The 18,444-nt window shown below is 43.0% G+C and overlaps 1 protein-coding gene across 11 annotated transcripts in view; it reads left to right on the top strand.

Annotated features, from left to right (window-relative positions):
- The window catches only part of Cep63 (centrosomal protein 63), a 42,719-nt gene extending 27,342 nt beyond the window's left edge, over positions 1-15,377 (top strand). For 3 of the 11 annotated variants that reach the window (XM_032910295.1, XM_032910293.1, XM_032910296.1), the window contains 5 exons: positions 1,193-1,330; positions 4,246-4,360; positions 6,335-6,532; positions 7,995-8,081; positions 12,015-12,913. In XM_032910295.1, coding sequence (XP_032766186.1) covers positions 1,193-1,330; positions 4,246-4,360; positions 6,335-6,532; positions 7,995-8,081; positions 12,015-12,224 — 748 coding nt within the window. In that variant the 3' untranslated portion in view covers positions 12,225-12,913. The other 8 variants (XM_032910299.1, XM_032910294.1, XM_032910304.1 and 5 more) reach the window with 7 other exon arrangements.
- Positions 15,378-18,444: the final 3,067 nt, after the last annotated feature.

Raw genomic sequence — 18,444 nt, 5'->3', positions numbered from 1 at the left:
CCCTTAAATGTTATTCTGCTGGTCCATTTGATGGTTTGACATTGAATGCTGATTTTAATATAGAATATTTTCCTTTTTGTGTTTGATCATCTTGCCTTATTTGATTTTAATTTTTGAGTTAGATTTTTATGGGGTTGGGGATTTAGCCCAGGGGTAGGGCGCTTGCCTAGGAAGGGCAAGGCCCTGGGTTCGGTCCCCAGCCCCGAAAAAAAAAAGAAAAAAAAAAAAAAAAAAAAAGATTTTTATTGTCATAAACTTTGCCTAGATGATTTTGTCTCCTTTTCATTTAAGTCTCTAAGATTCTGAGGATCATAAGGTTGGAAAATCCTTATTCTCTCCTTGTTGAGTCTTGGAGGGCCTCCCTGCCTTAGGAAACTAAGGGATGGTGAAAAGTAACTGCTTGTCACCAGCCTGAGCTAGCTAACCTTTGAAAAGTGACTTTAGGGCTGGAGAGATGGCTCAGCCGTTAAAGGCTAAGCTCACAACTAAAAATATAAGAGAAGTGACTATTATTATTATTATTATTATTATTATTATTATTATTATTATTATTATTGCATTACTACTACTATTACAACATTTTGAAATAGGATCTCATGTATTAATCCCAAGGTATCTTCAAAATTATTATGCAGTTGAAGATGACCTTGAATTCCTGATCCTCCTGCCTTTACCTCCTAAGTGCTGGGATTACCAGTGTTGTTACCCCACCCAGTCTCAGGGCTTCAGTAATGCCCTGGGAGTTCTCTACCAACTAAGCTATAGCTCCAGCCTGGGGTTTATTTTTATATATTCATCATAGCTAGGGCAGGTTTATAATAAAAAATAATAGAGAAAATGAGCTTCCTTTTGTATAAGTCAGATATGCTTCTGTTCTTGCCAGACTGTATTGTAAAGTTTCTTTGATAAGGAATTAAGTGAAAAAAAAAAAAAAAAGGAATCAAGTGTCAACAAAATGGCTTTGCTATTTTATGCAGCTTTTCCCCTTGAAACACATGCTAAATCCTAGTAAAGATTAAATTGCTGATGACCGTGATTGTTCTCCTGGTATTTTCCCCCTTACAAAACAGACTACATACCAAAAAATTCTAAGGAGATTAATTATAAGAATAGTTGGGGCAACAGGCTGGCTTTGCATTGTTCGTTTGCCAGGATGAGAGAGAGACCTATTTCCTCCTCCTTCTGTTCTCAGGTCTCTGGAGGACTGTCAGGTGGAGAGGAAGTACAGCTCTTCAGGGCAGGGAGTCTTGGATAATGTGCTCTCCCAGTTGGATATAAGCCACAGCAGTGAAGAACTCCTACAGGCAGAGGTGACTCGTCTTGAAGGCAGGTAGATAATTAGCTACACATTTAAAACTTGAAGTTGGGGTTGGAGATTTAGCTCAGTGGTCCTCAGCTCTGGAAAAAAAAATAAAACTTGAAGTTGTTAGGATGAACTTTGATCTTTACATTGACTTAGTAAAACAATGCAGTAGTGAAAAATGAAGTTGTTTTCTCTCTAGCATTCACAAATGGCCTGACTCCCTAGTTCACTGAGAACACAGAAGAGACTGTCCTATCCTTCTGCCAGCTGCCTGCATCTGGGCCTGTGCTCTGTGGAAGTGTCCGAGACTGACTTGCTCCTGCCGTGACTTTCTCTCTAGGGCTTTCTTCAGAGTGGTTTATATGGACAGAAAGTTCTGTAAGCTTTTTCCGTTTTGAAAACAATTAATCCCCTTTAAGTCCCTTACTCCATCAGAATGTTTCCTCTTTCTCTGTTCTTCAGAACCACATTCTTGAAGACTTGTGTATTCCGACTGTTCCCACTTCACCCTTTACCTTTTAGGTCCCATTCAGTTTAGCTTTCCTTTCCACTCCCTCACTGAAACTGTTCTTGGAGGAGACACAGTGGGCATGTCTTTCTTCCTTTTTTCTCGTTTGTGGTGTGATTTAGATTTGCTATGAATTGAATGCTAACTAATAGCATAGCGTGGCATAGCATGACATAGCATGGCATAGTGAGACAGGTAATGTTTTTTATTTTAATTTTTTTTTTTTGCCGTAGTTACAAACTTTATTTTGTTTGTCGTATTGTAAAGGTTTTATTGGAAAGAGTTTGACATTTTGTTTTAAACTCATAATTGCTTGTATACTATTTTTTTTGATATAGAAAGAAAGATAAAATATTTACATAAGCTACTAGCTTTCAGACAAACATAACAAGAAGACATACCACTATACACTTTCTAGGCTGACTTGATACATTGTATCCTTTTGTTTTCATTTTGCTGCTTCTAGAAAGCACTACTATTCAGTGTGCTTTGTTTGTGCAGTCCTCCGCTTTGCACTTTTCAGAGTGGGTGAGACACTTGTGATCACTATTGAGGTGTATGTGTATGCTTTAGACTGAGTCAGAGAAAACTTACTGTTATTATTACTATTACTAGTATTGTTATCACTTTTTTTTTTAGACAGTTTTTTGTTTTTCCTGTGCAGCTTCGGCTGTCCTAGAACTCTTTTCTGTAGACTATGGTGGTCTCAAACTTAGAGATTGGCCTGCTTTTGCCTCCCAAGTGCTTGGATTAAAGGTGTACTCCACCTACCATGTGTGCTAAATAAAGCTTATTATTAGTCTTTTGATATTAGAACAAAATTTATGTTTTAAATCATAGTTGTTGTATCTTCCCCCACCCTCCATTGGCTTTCTGATGATCTTCGTGGTCTTCTTATCAGGTTCAGAAGTTGTGCCTCTGGGTTTGACCTCCAGCACTACACTGAACACCTTAGCCCCTCAGGTCCTGCTTTTTCCATGAGTGGCTAGGACACTGATTTTACTCTTCTGTTAGCCTCAGTGTTTAGCATATTATAATCATAGTGCTAAATAGATAAATGTACATTCTACAGTTTCTGGAAATAAAATTAGAATGAATAAAGACAGTGTTCAGTAAGAATGGCTTAAATGTTTGTCTTTGAAGAAGCTAGTGAACACGAAGCTGCTGTAAACTGTGTGGTCTTTAGTTTGAATAGCACCTACAACAGGAAAGGTGGCTAAGCTTACTCTTGGTTTTTGTGTTATTGTACTACAAAGAAAATATCTTTCTTTTATTTTTTTTATTTTTGTTTCATGTGCATTAGTGTTTTGCCTGCATGTATGTCTGTGTGAGGGTATCAGAATTCCTGGAACTGGATGGAGTTGCAGACGGTTGTGAGCTGCCATGTGGATGCTGGGAACTGAAGCTGGGTCCTCTGGAGGAGAAACCAGTGCTCCTAACTGCCTAGCCGTCTCTTCAGCTCCCAAAGATGATCTTTTTGAATGATAACATACCTGGCAAATTTGCTGTGTTTGTGAAACAATGCAGTACTAAGCATCCGTAGAACAATTTAGAAGTGTGCTGTAGGGGATAAGGGCTAATGGCCAAGTTTGGCAGGCATAAGAAGTAAAATGTTTTAACCATAGAATTTTCAGTTTCAGAGACAAAATATTCATGTTAAAGAGTTGAGGAATTTAAATTAGCATATTTAAAGTAGAACATTTCTAGAAAAATTTATCTTCAAGTTATAAAAATTGAATTATATAAGGCAAATGGGGGTCAGGGGTTAGGTCGGTGCAAATTTAGTTTCTGAGAAGGTATGGTCATCAAGGGTCAGGGGAAGGAAGTGCTTTGTGGTGAGGGATGATTACACTGATACAAGAGGCAGGCACGGAGTGAACGGCCTGATGGCAGAAGTAAAGCTTAGCAGTTTGGGTGAAAAAGATCCTGTCAGAAAAGAGCACTGGACTGCGAGGTGTGCTGCCTTCGTGGTCTTAAGTCTCAGAAAGATCAGCTCTTGAGTAAGAATAATGAGCTGGGGACTCTTTAAGAGTTCTTGTGGTTCTGCAGAGTGTGCAGGGTGTGTGTGTCTGTGTGTTGCTAAGGGTGATGAAGTGTGAGTGTTGTGACAGTCCCTGGTGGCTTTCCCTCTCTCACAGAGCTAGAGAAGACCCATACACTAGAACAGAACTGTTAGTAAAGCTGCAGTGTCTTTATACTTCCGTAAAGTTTAAATGAGGGGAAGGAGTGGGGGAAAACACAGAGGACAAAACTCCCTCAGTGCTGACATGGTTTGCTGCATCAGTGATGGGGGAATTGCAAGTGACTTAATGAGGGCTATAAAGTTTAAGGTGCTAGTAGGAGGTATCTTGGGCATCGAGAGGGTGCACTTAGATAATCCATCCTATGAGTTTCAGGAATTTTATTTATATGTGGTTGTATTTCTGCCATACAGTTTGGAATCTGTGAGTACAACATGTAAACAGCTGAGCCAAGAGCTAATGGAAAAGTACGAAGAGCTGAAGAGGATGGAAGGGCATAACAATGAGTACCGGACAGAGATAAAGAAGGTGAGAGCCTGCGTCTGTGCCGGGCTCAGGGCTGGGCGGGCGGTGCTTAGTGAGGGAAATGAGGTCAGGGACGCTCGATGGTCAGTGGAAGAGCTTGGCAGAAGTTGTGAGGAGAAGCTGCTCAGGGGACAAGGAGGGTAAGAGAGGATGATACAGGTGATCAAAGTACATCGTGCATGTGGGGGAGTGTGAAAGCCTGTACATTAAAAACGTGATCGAATATGTTCATGATGATTTCTAAGCAAGTGTATTTATTATTCTTCAAAAAAGATACGACATATCATTTGGTATTTTCTTATTGGCTAAAGATGAATATATATTTCCTTCGTGCTGTGGAGTAGTTAGTGTCCTCATTGACTGTTGAGCTATTCTGAGCTCTTTTATTAAGGGGTCCTGTCCCCTGTGTGCTGACGCACTCTAATCCTGGCCTTGGGAGGTGCAGACACAGGATAGCAGGGCTGGCCTGGGCTACACAAGACTGTCTCAAAATACCAAAAATAAATAAAAATTTTAGGAGGATTTATTTGGAGGATTAGTCTTGTTATGTAGCCCAGGCTGGCCTCAAACTCATGATCCTCTCGCCTTTTGAATTCTAAATACTGGGATTAGAGGTGTCTGTTACTCTACTTGGCTTAATTTGTGTTTTTCATTACTTCTTGAAATTATTGTTAGTTCGTGTGTGTGTATGCATGTTTGTATGCATGTGTATGTGTTTGTATGTGTGTTTGTATGTGTGTGTATATGTGTGTGTATGTGTGTGTGCATACGCACGTGCGTGTGTAATCCAGAAGTAGATATTAAATGTCTGCCTATTGCTCTCTCCCCACACCCTCACCTGCCTCAGGGACTCTAACTGAACTCAGTATTCATTGGCTGACAAGCTTAGCTGGCCATTGAACTCCAGAATCAACCTGTGTCTGCTGTCTTTCTCCCCCGTGCTGGGATTGTAGATGTACACACCCTTCCAAGGCGAATTTTATGGGAGGTGCAGGAATCTAGACTGAGGTCTCTCTGCTCCTGCTGCAGGCCTGTGATAGACTAAGCCATCTTCCTTAACGGTTCTCGCCCCTTTCTATCTCTTATTTTTCTGTTATTTCTCTTCTGAGAAACAGAAAACTAGATAAAGAAACAAACAAAAACCTAAAACAAACACGCTTTAATTTGTTGCTGTGAAAAGAATGAAAGTCTTTTCATAGAGACTACATAAATTAGACATAGACTTTGTCATCGACCCCTGTGATTGAGTAACACATGTTCTTCTAAGACCTAATGCATGATTTTGAATTTAACCACCAGATTTTCAGAATAGTTATACAAGTTGGTAAATTGATGATTTTATGTATATTTAATCTAGGAAAAATTTTATGTCTTAAGGTAAGATAAACATTACCTTATTTTATTAATTTTTTATATTTTTCTTTGTTAAATTCTGTATATTTTAAACATTTACTTGTCAATTTCACACACACACACATATACACATGTACGTATGTACTATGTATTGTATCATATTTATCTCCGGTACCCTCTTTTATTCCCTTCTGTGATCTCCTTCCCTATGTTGTCTCCTTCTTTCTCTTTGTGTTTCTACTGAGTTTAAGTAGGGTTGCTTACATGATCATTGATAGGGAGTTATCTACTAGAGCAATTTACAGTGACTACACTATTGAAGAAAGTGACAACCCTCTCCTGGCAGCCAGGTGTTTTTCTCTCCAAATACGTTGTTCTTCTAGGGCCTTGTGCATGCTAGGCAAGTGCTGTAACCTTGAGCTACATCTCTAAACCTTGGTTGTTGAGATGGTGTCTTCCTGCAGAGTTCAGTCTGGCCTTGCAGCCATTGGCCAGAGCAGGCTGTTCTCAGTCTCGGGGTCTTGCTGTGTCTGGCTCTGCCTCCTAAGTGTTAGCATTATGGCTGTGCAGATCCATAGGCCTGAACCCTAAATGCTTTCTCTGAACGTTTGTGCCTCTCCACAGTTGAAGGAACAGATTCTGCAGGCTGATCAGACGTACAGTTCCGCCCTGGAAGGAATGAAGACGGAAATCTCCCAGCTAACTCGGGAGTTACACCAGCGAGATATCACTATTGCTTCTGCCAAGTGTTCCTCCTCAGACATGGAAAAGCAGCTGAAGGCAGAGATGCAGAAGGCGGAAGAAAAGGCCGTAGAGCATAAGGTAAAGTCCACCCAGAGCTCTCCACTTAATGTTTGCTTGTTTGTCTTAAATGAATGGATTTATTCAGGAATAACTTCCTTACTTACTTCAGTGACTTTTTAGTAGATACCTGCTTTGGGCTGGTTAGCAGCAGGATAGTGAGGGTTGGGGAGGTCAGATGAGTACAGACAAGTGGTACACGGGCAAGGTGTTGGTGGCACAGCTGAGGAGTTAGTTATCTAAAGACCTCGATTCCTGCAGGAGAATGAGAAAGCTGGAAGGGACCATGCGGAGCTGGTCTGATGCCACACGTGGCCTGAGCAGTGGGCCAGGGCCCACCAGTCAAGGGGCATGGGAGTGGATGTGCTGTGGAGATGCTGGCTGCACAGTTGGCTCGGCTTTGGGTTGGATTAGACTAGGGTAACAGAGGAGACAGGGAGAAGCTGTTACTGAGGGATGGCGCTCAGCTAGCTGAGAATGCCCTGTAAGGAGGCAGGCAATGGTTGTGGTGTTGTGGTAGATGATGCATTCTGTAGGAGATGCGTGATGGGGAAGCTAGTGGAGCGGACATTGGCTTGGCACGTTTGATTTAGATAAAGCCTGAACTTTCATATGGAAAAATTGATTAGTTGGCTCCACTAAAAGCCTGAGATTCAAGGGTTGGCCATTTAGTTGTGGAAGTCCTTGCATGAAGGTGGCATTTAAATCCCTCTCCCCAGCAGCTGTAGTGAAAAGAGTGTGCAGAAGAGTGACTTGGATCAAATTTAGGAGATTTCTCAGTTGGGGTCAAAGAGTGAGATGGAATTTTAAAAGAAGTAGCAGTGAAGGAGTTCCCCAGACAGTGTCTGCTGAGGAAGAAGGCTGTGAACGGAGGCAGGAATCTAATAGAGGTAGTCTAGCAGAAAAGCTCAGCAGAGTGAGTAAATGAATGTTTTATGAAAGGGCAGTCCCACGTGGTATTGGCAGTAGGAAGTCGATGAGAGGCGGAAGCAAGGCGTGGCTTAGGGTCTTCCCATGACTGAAACTTTGCTGCCTTAGCTCTGCCCATCACTGAGTGACATTTGATCACATGCATGCTGGTTTATCTGCTGACACACCTTTGACACACTCTTAAAAAGTATATGTGGGGCCTGGGAGACACCTGAGGGAGTGAAAGCCCTTTCTCTGCAAGCATGGGATCCCCAGAACCTATATAAAAAGCCAGACATGGCTGCGTGTTCTCTTTGTTAGCCTAGTATAGCAGCGGGTGGGGACAGCAGACAGTCCTGAGAACTTGCTGGCTCTGGTCTCTGCAAACACACATGGAAGGCACACCTGTGCACTCATGGGCATGCAACACACAACACCCCATATGTACGTACACACAGTTTAAAAGTTTATCTATATGGATAGAGAACGTACACTAGAGAAAATTATATGGAAAAGCTTTGTAAGGATCTTTGATTTACATGCCCTCCCCCCACCCCCGATTTTCCTTTCGCAGGAGATTCTGAGTCAGCTGGATTCTCTCAGATTAGAAAATCGCCGTCTCTCTGAAACAGTGATGAAGCTGGAACTGGGCTTCCACGAGGTATTCACAGTGACACATAGCTTTTGTAATTTGAAGCCTTTGAATGAAACTGTTAATGTTGATGTTAGAAGGAGGTAGAATTAAACTAGTTTGAGCAGTCCTTTAGTAGAGTCTCCAATGAGATCCACGTATCCTGCTGCCTCTGTAGCAGTAGGATATTGTTCCTGTTGTGTGATAAGATGCATACATAGTCTGTGTTCTCAGCAAGTAACGTGTCTGTAAAGGGTTCAGCATGGTGCTCACAGTAGTTCCGAAGTGGACTTTGGGTGCTGCTCTCAGTGCTGTTATTGTGCTCAGTGTCTTTATTATAAAGCATGCCATTCCTGAAATAATTTAGTCTTCATTGTATTTCTATGAACCATATTTCACTTACTCAAATATTCTAGAATACTTAGTGCTAGATTGAACACAGGGTAAATGATCAAATTCTTGACTCTCAAGACATTATAGTAATTTAGTAGAGAATATGAGAAATACATATAAGCTATTGTGAAATCAGATCAGGATTGGCTAACGGACAGTATGATGTTCATATTGTAAAAGTCTTACAGCTTATAAAATGGTACATCTATTCTGACCCATCTTTTCTTGGTATAGGTCAAATGTCTGAAGATTGAATTCTTTTTTTCTGAACTTCCAGGGAGTATTCTGCCTCCAAAAAGATACACAATCACAAAAGGCTCCCTATCTGCTCCCAAGTAGTTCCAATTTTACAGTCATGGAGGCCTAGAGTGAAGAAAGTACAAAAGGCTAGGAGAACACTTTGTTTCAACTAGGAAAATGGGGGGCTATTTTCATAATCTTTCAGATGGGCAAGATTCTCTAAGCATCATGAAGCCATAAAGGATTGTACAACATAAAAAGTAAAATTTCTGGATGGTGAGGGCTCTGTTAAAAAACTGACAGTAGAAGCCAAGTGTGGCGGCCCATGCTTATAATTGCAGCCTCTTGAGAGGCGGAGGCAGGAGAACCAAGAGTTCAAGGTCACACTGGACCAGACCCTGCCTCAGAATAAACATAACAACAGAGGGGCTGGGAGTGAAGCTTAGAGGGAGAGCCTGGATTGACAGCTCTAGCCCTGGGAAAGAAACAGCAGTTGAGGATCAGTAGGCCATATGTAGACTGGCTACCAAAGTGACAAGTGAGAATGTCCTACAGGGCGATAGGAAAGAGGCCCGGTAGGAAAAGGACAAAGAACTAAGTAGATATTTCATAGAAATGTAAATTCAAGTGAGCAAGTAACCAACATTTTTAAAAATAAAATTTTCTTGCTAATAGGCTTGATAGTGATTTAGAAAGTTAATATATGGCCTCTCGGCAAGTATTTTAAGAGCAGGCTCTCCCATGCACATAGAGGTGGTCTTCAGTCCAGTTGAGCCATGAAGCTTGTAAATACATGCAGCCCCAAGTCCACCTCAGTGTTTCCACCTGTGGTATTAATAGCCACATTCTTCAGTGTCCTCAGCAGTTTGCATCCCCAGAGAACCCCTTACAGGAGTAAAAGTTCAGAAATGGGCACAGCAGGTGTTGTGAAATAAACTGCTCACTTAAATGGTTGATTTGTGATTGTACTCTGAAATATGCTGTCATTTAAGATAGAAATATTCATTTATGTTTCTACCACTCCACATCCCTTGATTCTATAATGAAAACAAATTCTTTAAAGCAAAAACCCACATGGATGGGAAAAAATAGAGGAAACAGTAACCAAACATTTAACATATTTAATATAATTTTATTTTTGTGTGTATGGTGTGTGATTGTGTCTGCTTGTGCATGTGTGTGTATGTGTGTGTTGTGTGTGTACATGCACGTATATGTGTGAGTGTATGAAAGCTAGGGGTTGATATTAGGTGTCTTCCTCTATCATTCTCTACCGTTTGTATTGAGGAAGAGTCTCTCACTTGGACTCTGAGCTTGCCAATTGAGCTGGTCTGACTAGCCAGCTTGCTCCAGAGATCCTGTCTCCTTTTACCAAGTACTAGGATTACCAGCAGTCTACCATGTCCGCTCGGCCAGCATTTACATGAGTGTTATAGATCTGAGCTCTGGTCCTCTTGCATGGCAAGTACTTTACCAACTGAACCATTTTCTCAATCCCATAGCTAAATATTTTATAAAGTCTTATCTGGGAGATGGAAGATGGATGGAGGCAGGGGTGGGGCACGTGGCTAACCAGCTGGCTGGCTTAATGACTAGATGGATGGATAATAAATGGATGAATTAGTAGGCAAGTGGGTAAGTGGATGAGCCAGTAGGTGAGTGAGTGAGAGTGTAGCCAACAAATGACTTTGTATGCCCTGATAAAGCCAGTACTGAGTGAGTAGTAATTTGTGGACTAATATGGTTTACACTATAGTGTTCTTTAAAAAATGTGTCATTTGTCAGTATTAGAGTGGCTCCTGGTTCACATTAAAGAACTGAAAGATCCCAGGAATGTTAAAGGCAGACTGCACAGGGTTCTGTGGTGCTGAACCTGTCCTGAACCCTAATGGGAGACTGACCCTCTTTCCCTACTGAGTAACTGAGTACATGCCTTACGCCCCAGTTGTCCTGCCAGCTTTCCCAGTCATATGCCTGGACTAATTGTTAGTGAGGTAATAGCCCTTGGAGATTTCAGAAAGATGCACAGAGAAGTTTATCTTCTTTTTAGGTATGTGCAGTGGTTCTCAACTTTCCTACAGCTCTGACCCTTCAATACAGTTCCTCATGTTGTAGTGACCCCAACAGTACAATTATTTTTGTTGCTATTCATAACCATAATTTTGTTACGATATGAATTTTAATGTAAATATTTTTGGAGAAGACGTTTGCTAAAGGGGTTATGACCTATATGTTAAGAAATGCTGGTTTAATGATTTCAGATATCAAAATGGTGAAAATCATGTCACCTTTAGTTTCTCTGCTTTCAGAGTTCTTCATACGGTACAAATATCTGTACAGATTATCAAAACAGAATTACTAGGAAATGCCTTTTTGCATGTTACCACCTAGGAAGGTGAATTTACTTTTCCAAATTACTCTAACTATCTTAACGAAGGCAGCAGCCGTGGTGACTAATATTGGCCACTTTAAAGTTGAGTAGTGGTTCATAGTGCAGCCCTGCACTCTACAGATACAGCGCTGGGTGGGCAGTTGGCAGTGCAGCCATGTCCTGGGAATACACTCCTCTGAGGTCTTGTCATTCCTGGTCTACAGCTATATTACATACTAGTGAGTTGACAGGTAAATTACATTTACCAGAGCTCTGTTGACTAGCTTACTGTCACAAGTTTTCTTTGCAGAAAATGAAATATGTTAAACTGTAAAGATCATTCATTATAATTTTGTAGAATGTTAATTAATGAAAAAAATTAGAAAGTAGATGTATATTATCAAGAAATACGATGTATGATCATAGAACTAAGACCAGTTCATGGTAGAATTCCTGCCATATAATCGAGTCTTGGCTTTTATGTTGCTAACTTCATGTAAAAGTACATGCCAAGAAGTGTTTTAGATGAAAGGGTGTTTACTTTAAAGCTACCCCTTTGGCCACAATTCTCTTTAGACCCTCGTGTTTAAATTACTTTCTTTGAATTAGTTCCTTAATTTCCTCCCACAGGTGTTGTGTGTGAGGGTGGGAAGAGGACTCCTCATTCTTCTTGGTTTCCTGTCTCTGACTCTTGAAGCTTTCCTCTGCCCTGTTTCCATCCCTTGGATGCTCATGTACAGAGGGAAGCCACCCTGCCTTTAACCTTGTTCCTTCCTTCACTCTAGGCAGACTGGTGCTTTTCCTGTGTTCATCTTAAGAGGGCTAAAGACAAATCTTTACTTTCTCTAAGTAAAGCCATAGTTAAAACTAAAACAGAAAATATTTTAGCCAGCACTGTTGTAGATTGATCATAATTACCCTTAAACATACTAGTGATTCTAGTGTTCTTTTTTTATTAGGCAAAAGAGATTTCACTAGCAGACCTTCAGGAGAATTATATTGAGGCATTAAATAAATTAGTGTCTGAAAATCAACAACTACAGAAAGATCTGATGAGCACCAAATCTCAGCTGGAGCATGCTACTCACATGTGCAAAAAAAAAGATGGCAGGACCTTTAACCCAGCACACAGCAGAACAGCCGGGTTCAAGAATGCAGACCTTAAGTAAAGTTTCTTAAAGTCTCTCTGAAGTGTGTGTGCTGCAGTGTCATTTCCTGCTTTGAGAAGACTTTCTGCCTTAGAGATGTGCAGTCGTCACAGGCCCTGGTTTAACTGACTGCAGGGTGCACAAGCCACTCAGGTGCTTCAGCCCCTGTTTGCAGCTTTTGCTCTGTGCACCCTGACTGTAGATGGAAACCCCATCTTGTTCCCCAGAGTCTTTTCATGCTGCCCCCCCCCCTTCATCACACCTGATCCACAAGAAGTAAAATGTGGCTTTCTTTAAAAAGTGCCCATTGTATTTTCGATCAATTAATTTTAGGTTGTTACCATAAGAAAGGTTATTTCAGTGAGAAGCCACCTGGCTTTAGTTTGTTCTGTGTAGCTTGGGTGTTTTCATAGCAGAAGCCTTTGTCGGCACCTTCACCCCCACTCTCACCCACAGTGACACTATGTGTTTTCTCTGTGCACGGGGTGCCCGGGCCCTGTTCCTTCTGAACCATAGTGCAGCTCGTTTGGACTCTGCTGGGATGGAAGCATGGGAGCAGAGCCTGAGTGAGTGAGGAGCACTTGTCTCCAAGTGGCTGCTCATTTCTAAGCAAGAGTCTGGCTGCTTAGCCCCTTATGAACATGCTTCTTTCAGCGTTTATTGGAAAGACACGTTGCTACAGTTTTTCATTGATTTTGTTTTCCAATCTGCTATCCAGGCCAAGCCATGGCCAGCACAGACATGATGGAATAAAGACTGAGCAGTACAAAACAGGTCACCACTCGCCTCGAGGACAAACGTTGGATAGCATAGACCCCGTTGCCAGGGGCCCCAGCCCCCTGAGTTGTCACATCAGCCCCGGCAGCTCCACCATCTCTCTGCCTTCCAACTCTGTATGTCAGGCTCGCTCTTTGCCTTCAATGCTAGATATAAATGATGCCAACTTTTCTGACAATCTGTCTGACTGTGCGAATGACCAAGAAGAGTTTGTATCTTCGGTATGAAAACTTTCTCATCTTAATATTTATTTTTACTTTTAATTTTAAGATAAAGAGGGTGACTTTTTTCTTACTGGGTCCCAGACAGTACCCCAATATTGCTTTCGTATTTGTAGTTTTACTTGTGAAGGCACATTGAACCTAGATGACTTGAGATTCAAGTTCTAAAATTCTTATGAGTGTAGGTATTCATTGACTTTAGTCCGCACCTTCCTGCCTGCCTTTCCCTGAGAGGGCTGACCATGCCACAGGGATTGGATCAAGGACTCTGTCTTAAGCATGGATAGTGAGGAAGGAAAAGAGGGGCTGTTGGGAAGGAGCGGTGGCCCGGTTGGGAAGATGCTGAGGGTATCGCATCTGAGGTGCGCAGACCATGATCTGGGTACCTGTTAGCCAGAGGCTGTCTTTGACCCCATGCTGGTTCCTCCTCCCCACCATTAGGCTCCAGTGTTCTTTACCCTCTGTGGGGAAGCCCGGTGTTGGGTTAGTCATTGCCTGTTGTCAACTGTGGTGTCTTTGTGAAAGTTTAGTAACCTTTGGTTTTGTTATTTGTTTTTTAAATGTGTCAGCAATTCTATGGAAAGATTTTCCTGTAGTTTTCAAAATAAATGTCATTTTACTTACATATAGTTAAAAAAAAAAAAATCAATGCCCTGAAAAGAACCTTTCTTTAAAGTTTGGCACCCGACCTTCCCTGCCCTGTGATGATGTGGATGTGATTTCACAAATGTCACCTTTTCCAGTTAGTGGGAGCATCACGTGCTTCCTTCAGAAGTCAGGTACTTGATGGTCACACTCTACAGGGCCAACATAGCACTTGCCTGTTTGACTGCCCGCAGAGCTGTACTGTGGCCCTGCTGTGTCCACGGGCGAACACACAGAAAGCAGGAGCGCTGACTCCCACTCTCCTAATGGAGAGAGCAAAGGTGGCCTCATGTTTTCATTCCTGTCTCAGTGTTCACGTGATGATGGCAGGTAACACCCTGTTGTGTGAGAGCTTTAATTCCAGCACCAGTTACTGTGGTAGCCTTGGGAAAGTCATTTCTCACGTCTGAAACCCATTTCTGTTTTGTCAAATGGAGACAACAGGGTGTATATATGTTTATACTGTGTGTGTTTATTTCCCCTGGAGGCAATGATTTGTGCTAACTCAGCGTTTAAGGTGACTTCCAAAGTATGACATTAAACGAGAGCAAAGTGCATGCGCTAGATTTCCTGTGTTACCTTCAAAAATCCGAGATCTGAAATATCACCAGAACCAAGAGTTGCAGATCAAAGACCATGGAGTGGAATTTTAAGAAAGGGAAAAAATATCGATTTTTAACTGGCATTTAATTTGTTTTCTGTAGATTTTCAGTGCTTTAAAGTGAGAGTAACGTTCAGAGTTTTGAAATAGCAGGCATTGGCTGTATTCTCCTGTCAGTGGCAGGCAGCCATTCTGGTCTAAGCTGATACTCTCAGACTACTGACCACATTTTCTATACACTTTACGTGGACACTCTTTGGGGCAGAAAGAAAGAACTCTGCGGTGGGATGTTTTCAGAACTTGTCTTTTTTTCTTTCTTGGCATTAAGATGAAAATATCTCCTCAGGAAAAATTCCCCCTTTAACAGGGCTAGGCAGAAAATATCAAAATGTCAGGGCATTCACCCCTATCTCCTAACACGTGTCCTGATTTGTCCCTCTCCCAGTGCTCGATGCCCGTCTCTCCACTGGGATTGATAGCTACCAGGTTTCTAGAAGAGGAGGAGCTGAGGTCTCACCATATTCTAGAGCGCCTGGACGCCCACATTGAAGAACTGAAAAGAGAGAGTGAGAAGACGGTGAGGCAGTTCACAGCCCTCGTGTAATGCTGAGCAGCCACACACAGAAGACTGGTTCTAAAGATCTAAGAGCAATGGCTGCAAGAGCAGCACTGAAGAATCTGCAGATCGGGCACTTAGGTATTTTCACTGGCTCATTTGAAGGACTGCTTCCAGTAGTAACCTGTGAGAATAAACTACCTTGCAGACTTTCTCACATGAATATTTATTACCACAGAGCAAAACCTTTTCTTCCTGACTTACATGTGAATAGCTGTGTACTAATTAAAATAAAGATTTTGCTGTACTGTTTGAAAATAAAGTACTACAGAGCTTCCCTTAAAGGAAGTATGGAGCGGAAGCATGCCTGTGAAGTTACTCAGCTTCCTTCTTGCACTGTCTCACCTCGTTTGGCTACAAGTGTGTCAAGGGCCAAGGAGGCTTTTGCACACCCTGAAGGAGAAGAAAGGATAGCACAGGTCAGAGCTGGATTTAGTGTATGGACCTCTGGGACATCTAGTCTGAATGCTCAGCATTTGCCTGCTGAGGAGAGGGTCAGATGGGAGACAGGATTTGAAGCCACATGGTTGATAACCAAGGAGGGCATGGAGAGAGGAGAGCAGGTTCTAGGCAGCTAAGGATCACAGGAGCCAGAGTGGCACAGAAGTGGACCATGGAGTCAGGGCAAGGAGAAGACTCAGCTGGACTTGCCAGCCCAAGGGCCTCCGCTCCCTCCATGCTCCCTGCTAGAGGCCTTTCCCAGCAGCACACGGCATTCCTGGTACTCTTCCTTTCAAAGGGGCAGAGAAGCCACCCACCCGCTGCTGTGCTTGCCCTGGAGTTATCTGTATTTTGATGCTAACTCCACTGCCCCAAGGAAGGCTGCCTAGTCAGGACTCAGGTGACGTCACCAGAACCTTCTCCCCATTGAATTTGTAAAATACAGGTGAGGGCAGGTACAGGATAGAAGGAGGCCTGTCATTGGAGGAGAAGGAAGGATGGGCAGGAGAGAAGTTTGAAGGAAGAGGAGGAATAGAAAGAGAAGAGACAGGAGGGACAGAGAGAGTAGTCACAGTGAGAAAATGGAAGCTGATGTTAAGATTCCACTCTACGGGGTTGGGGATTTAGCTCAGTGGTAGAGCGCTTGCCTAGTAAGCACAAGGCCCTGGGTTCGGTCCCCAGCTCCGAAAAAAAGAAAAAAGAAAAAGAAAAAAAAGAAAAAAAAAGATTCTACTCTACGTATTTACAGGTTGTTATTAATGTTCTTAAGGGATGGATGGTACTGGGCTTTGTATGTTAGGTGGGCAATTATGTCTTATCAATTGGGTCAAAGGTTATTGTGTTGTGTGTTCTTTTATGTGATGGTTTGAGTGTAGTAAAGTGTACAGCGGCTGGAGACACTGGGCTGCCTTGGAGTTGGGATGTGTGTTTCTGGCATGGAAACCTGCCTTGGGAACTAGATAGGTAGAGAGATTGCTGCCAGGCTCAGAGAGAGGCCTTCGGCAGTGTGATATGGGATGGAGCAAAGTGGGTGAGAGGCTTTGCTGACTGAGAATTAAGATATCCAGCAGATATCTTGGGGCACTGCGGTGCCGGACCTAGTGGGGATAAAGACAGCATTTATATTTTTTGTATTTTTACAACAACAACCTACTCCATATATTTGCTCCTCGTTGGCAAACATTTCTAGAAATAGGAGGCTATAGTGATGGTTTCCAGTTTGTCTCCTCCCCTCTCTTCTGAGTCCTCTTTACTCTGAAGTTGCTGTCCTGCCTTGGAGGTTACTGATGACCTAATCTCCGAACGTTGTTCCACACAGCAGCCTCTTCCTATCCTCCTTTGGCCCCTGTGACCTGGCCCTGCTGACTCCCTTCTGTCTGCCTGGTCTGTACCTCACCCACCATCACTAGCTCTTCCTCTTCTGACTTGTGTGTCAGGGGCCATGGATACACTTAGTGTACTCTGCTCTAGAACTTTCCATCTGTTCCCAAGCTCTTATGACCGCGTGTACGTGTAGCCCAGTGTCGTCTACAGTCAAGCAATCAGATATTCCTCTGTTTATGCCAGATGCCTTTATTTGGTTGTCTGAGAAGGGCCTGGCATTTTGTATTTTCAGCAGAGAACTCCTGATTTTCCCTCTGGTTAAGATTTCCACCTTGGGATGGAACTTGCAATGCTAGCTCCTCCATGCTGCTCTTGACTCCGACAGTGTCCTCTGTCCAGTTCACTGGGAGGCCTGCGGGTTCTGCTTCTCTCAGATCTACCCACTGCACTCCTTCACTGCCACACGCCACTCTTACCTAGAATCTGGACGTGACCTCCCTCCACCAATAATTCATCTTCACAGAGTGTCCAGAGCTATGCTTTTAGCACATGAATGAAATGTTACTGCTTTCTGCTTTGAAACCCACAGAGGCTTCTTATTGTACTCAGAATAAAACCGGAATGATGCATCATACCCACAGGGCCACCATGGTCTCGACCTGTGCCCGGCACTCACGGTGCTGCCCTCAGTGAGCTACTCACATTGGGTTTCCTGAAGGGGGTCCTCTGGGCTCTTCACCCTCTAAGAAAGTTTTGTTACTTGGATTATGGCTCTTGGAGACTTGGCTTCTCATATCCTGCACAAACCCATCGTCCTTAAGATGCCCGCATGTTGCCCTCCTGCTGCTATACATGCCTCCTCCTGTCCTCCTCTTCCCACAGTCTGTCGCTGCTGTTTGGCCCCATAGCACCTACTTGCTTGGCTGCTCTATCCTGTGTGGCCAGGGGCAGGGAGCTGCTCTTCCTCTCACATCGTCCCAAGTACCTGTCAAGGCACTGGCCTCAACCTGCTGCCTTCCTTGGCCTCTGTTCCTGAGGGCTGAACAGCGCGCTGCCCTTATGGGGGCACTCAGTAACCATGGTGGACTCGAGGAGGTCCTGACCACCAGCCTTCGTTAGCTCTCTCTAGAATGAGGACAGTGTTACTGGGGTTAGAAGGATTTACCAAAGACAGATTTCTAAAGCTTGACCGAGATACTGCACCTGCGTAGTTGAGTCTGAAGGAGCTTTTGAGTTTCAGAAACTCCCAAGCTTCAGACTAAAGATTCCCAGCCCCTGGGAGCACTTAAGGAGCCATAAGGTGCTACGCATTTCCTTAGAGTTACGTTGTGTTCTTACAGAAGCTGAAATGGTCATCATCTAAATTTGTCAGAGCATTAGATTGTAGTTTAACCCTCAACTTGGTTTTTTCAAAAGATTTCCTACTACCTAAATTCGTCCAAAGGTGGTAAGTTTGTTTCTTAGTGGGTATTATAAACTGTCACTGATTGGAGCTCCTGAATAAGATGAAGAGGATGGGAAGTTTCTTTTTTGTTGTTGCTGTTGATTTAAGATGAGGTCTTGTGTTGCCCAGTCTGTCCTGGAGCATCCTGTGTAGCCCAGGGCAGCTTCCTGCCT

The sequence above is a fragment of the Rattus rattus genome, chromosome 8, assembly GCF_011064425.1.
Source record: "Rattus rattus isolate New Zealand chromosome 8, Rrattus_CSIRO_v1, whole genome shotgun sequence".
NCBI lineage: Eukaryota > Metazoa > Chordata > Mammalia > Rodentia > Muridae > Rattus > Rattus rattus.
This window is presented reverse-complemented; position numbering and strand designations above follow the sequence as displayed.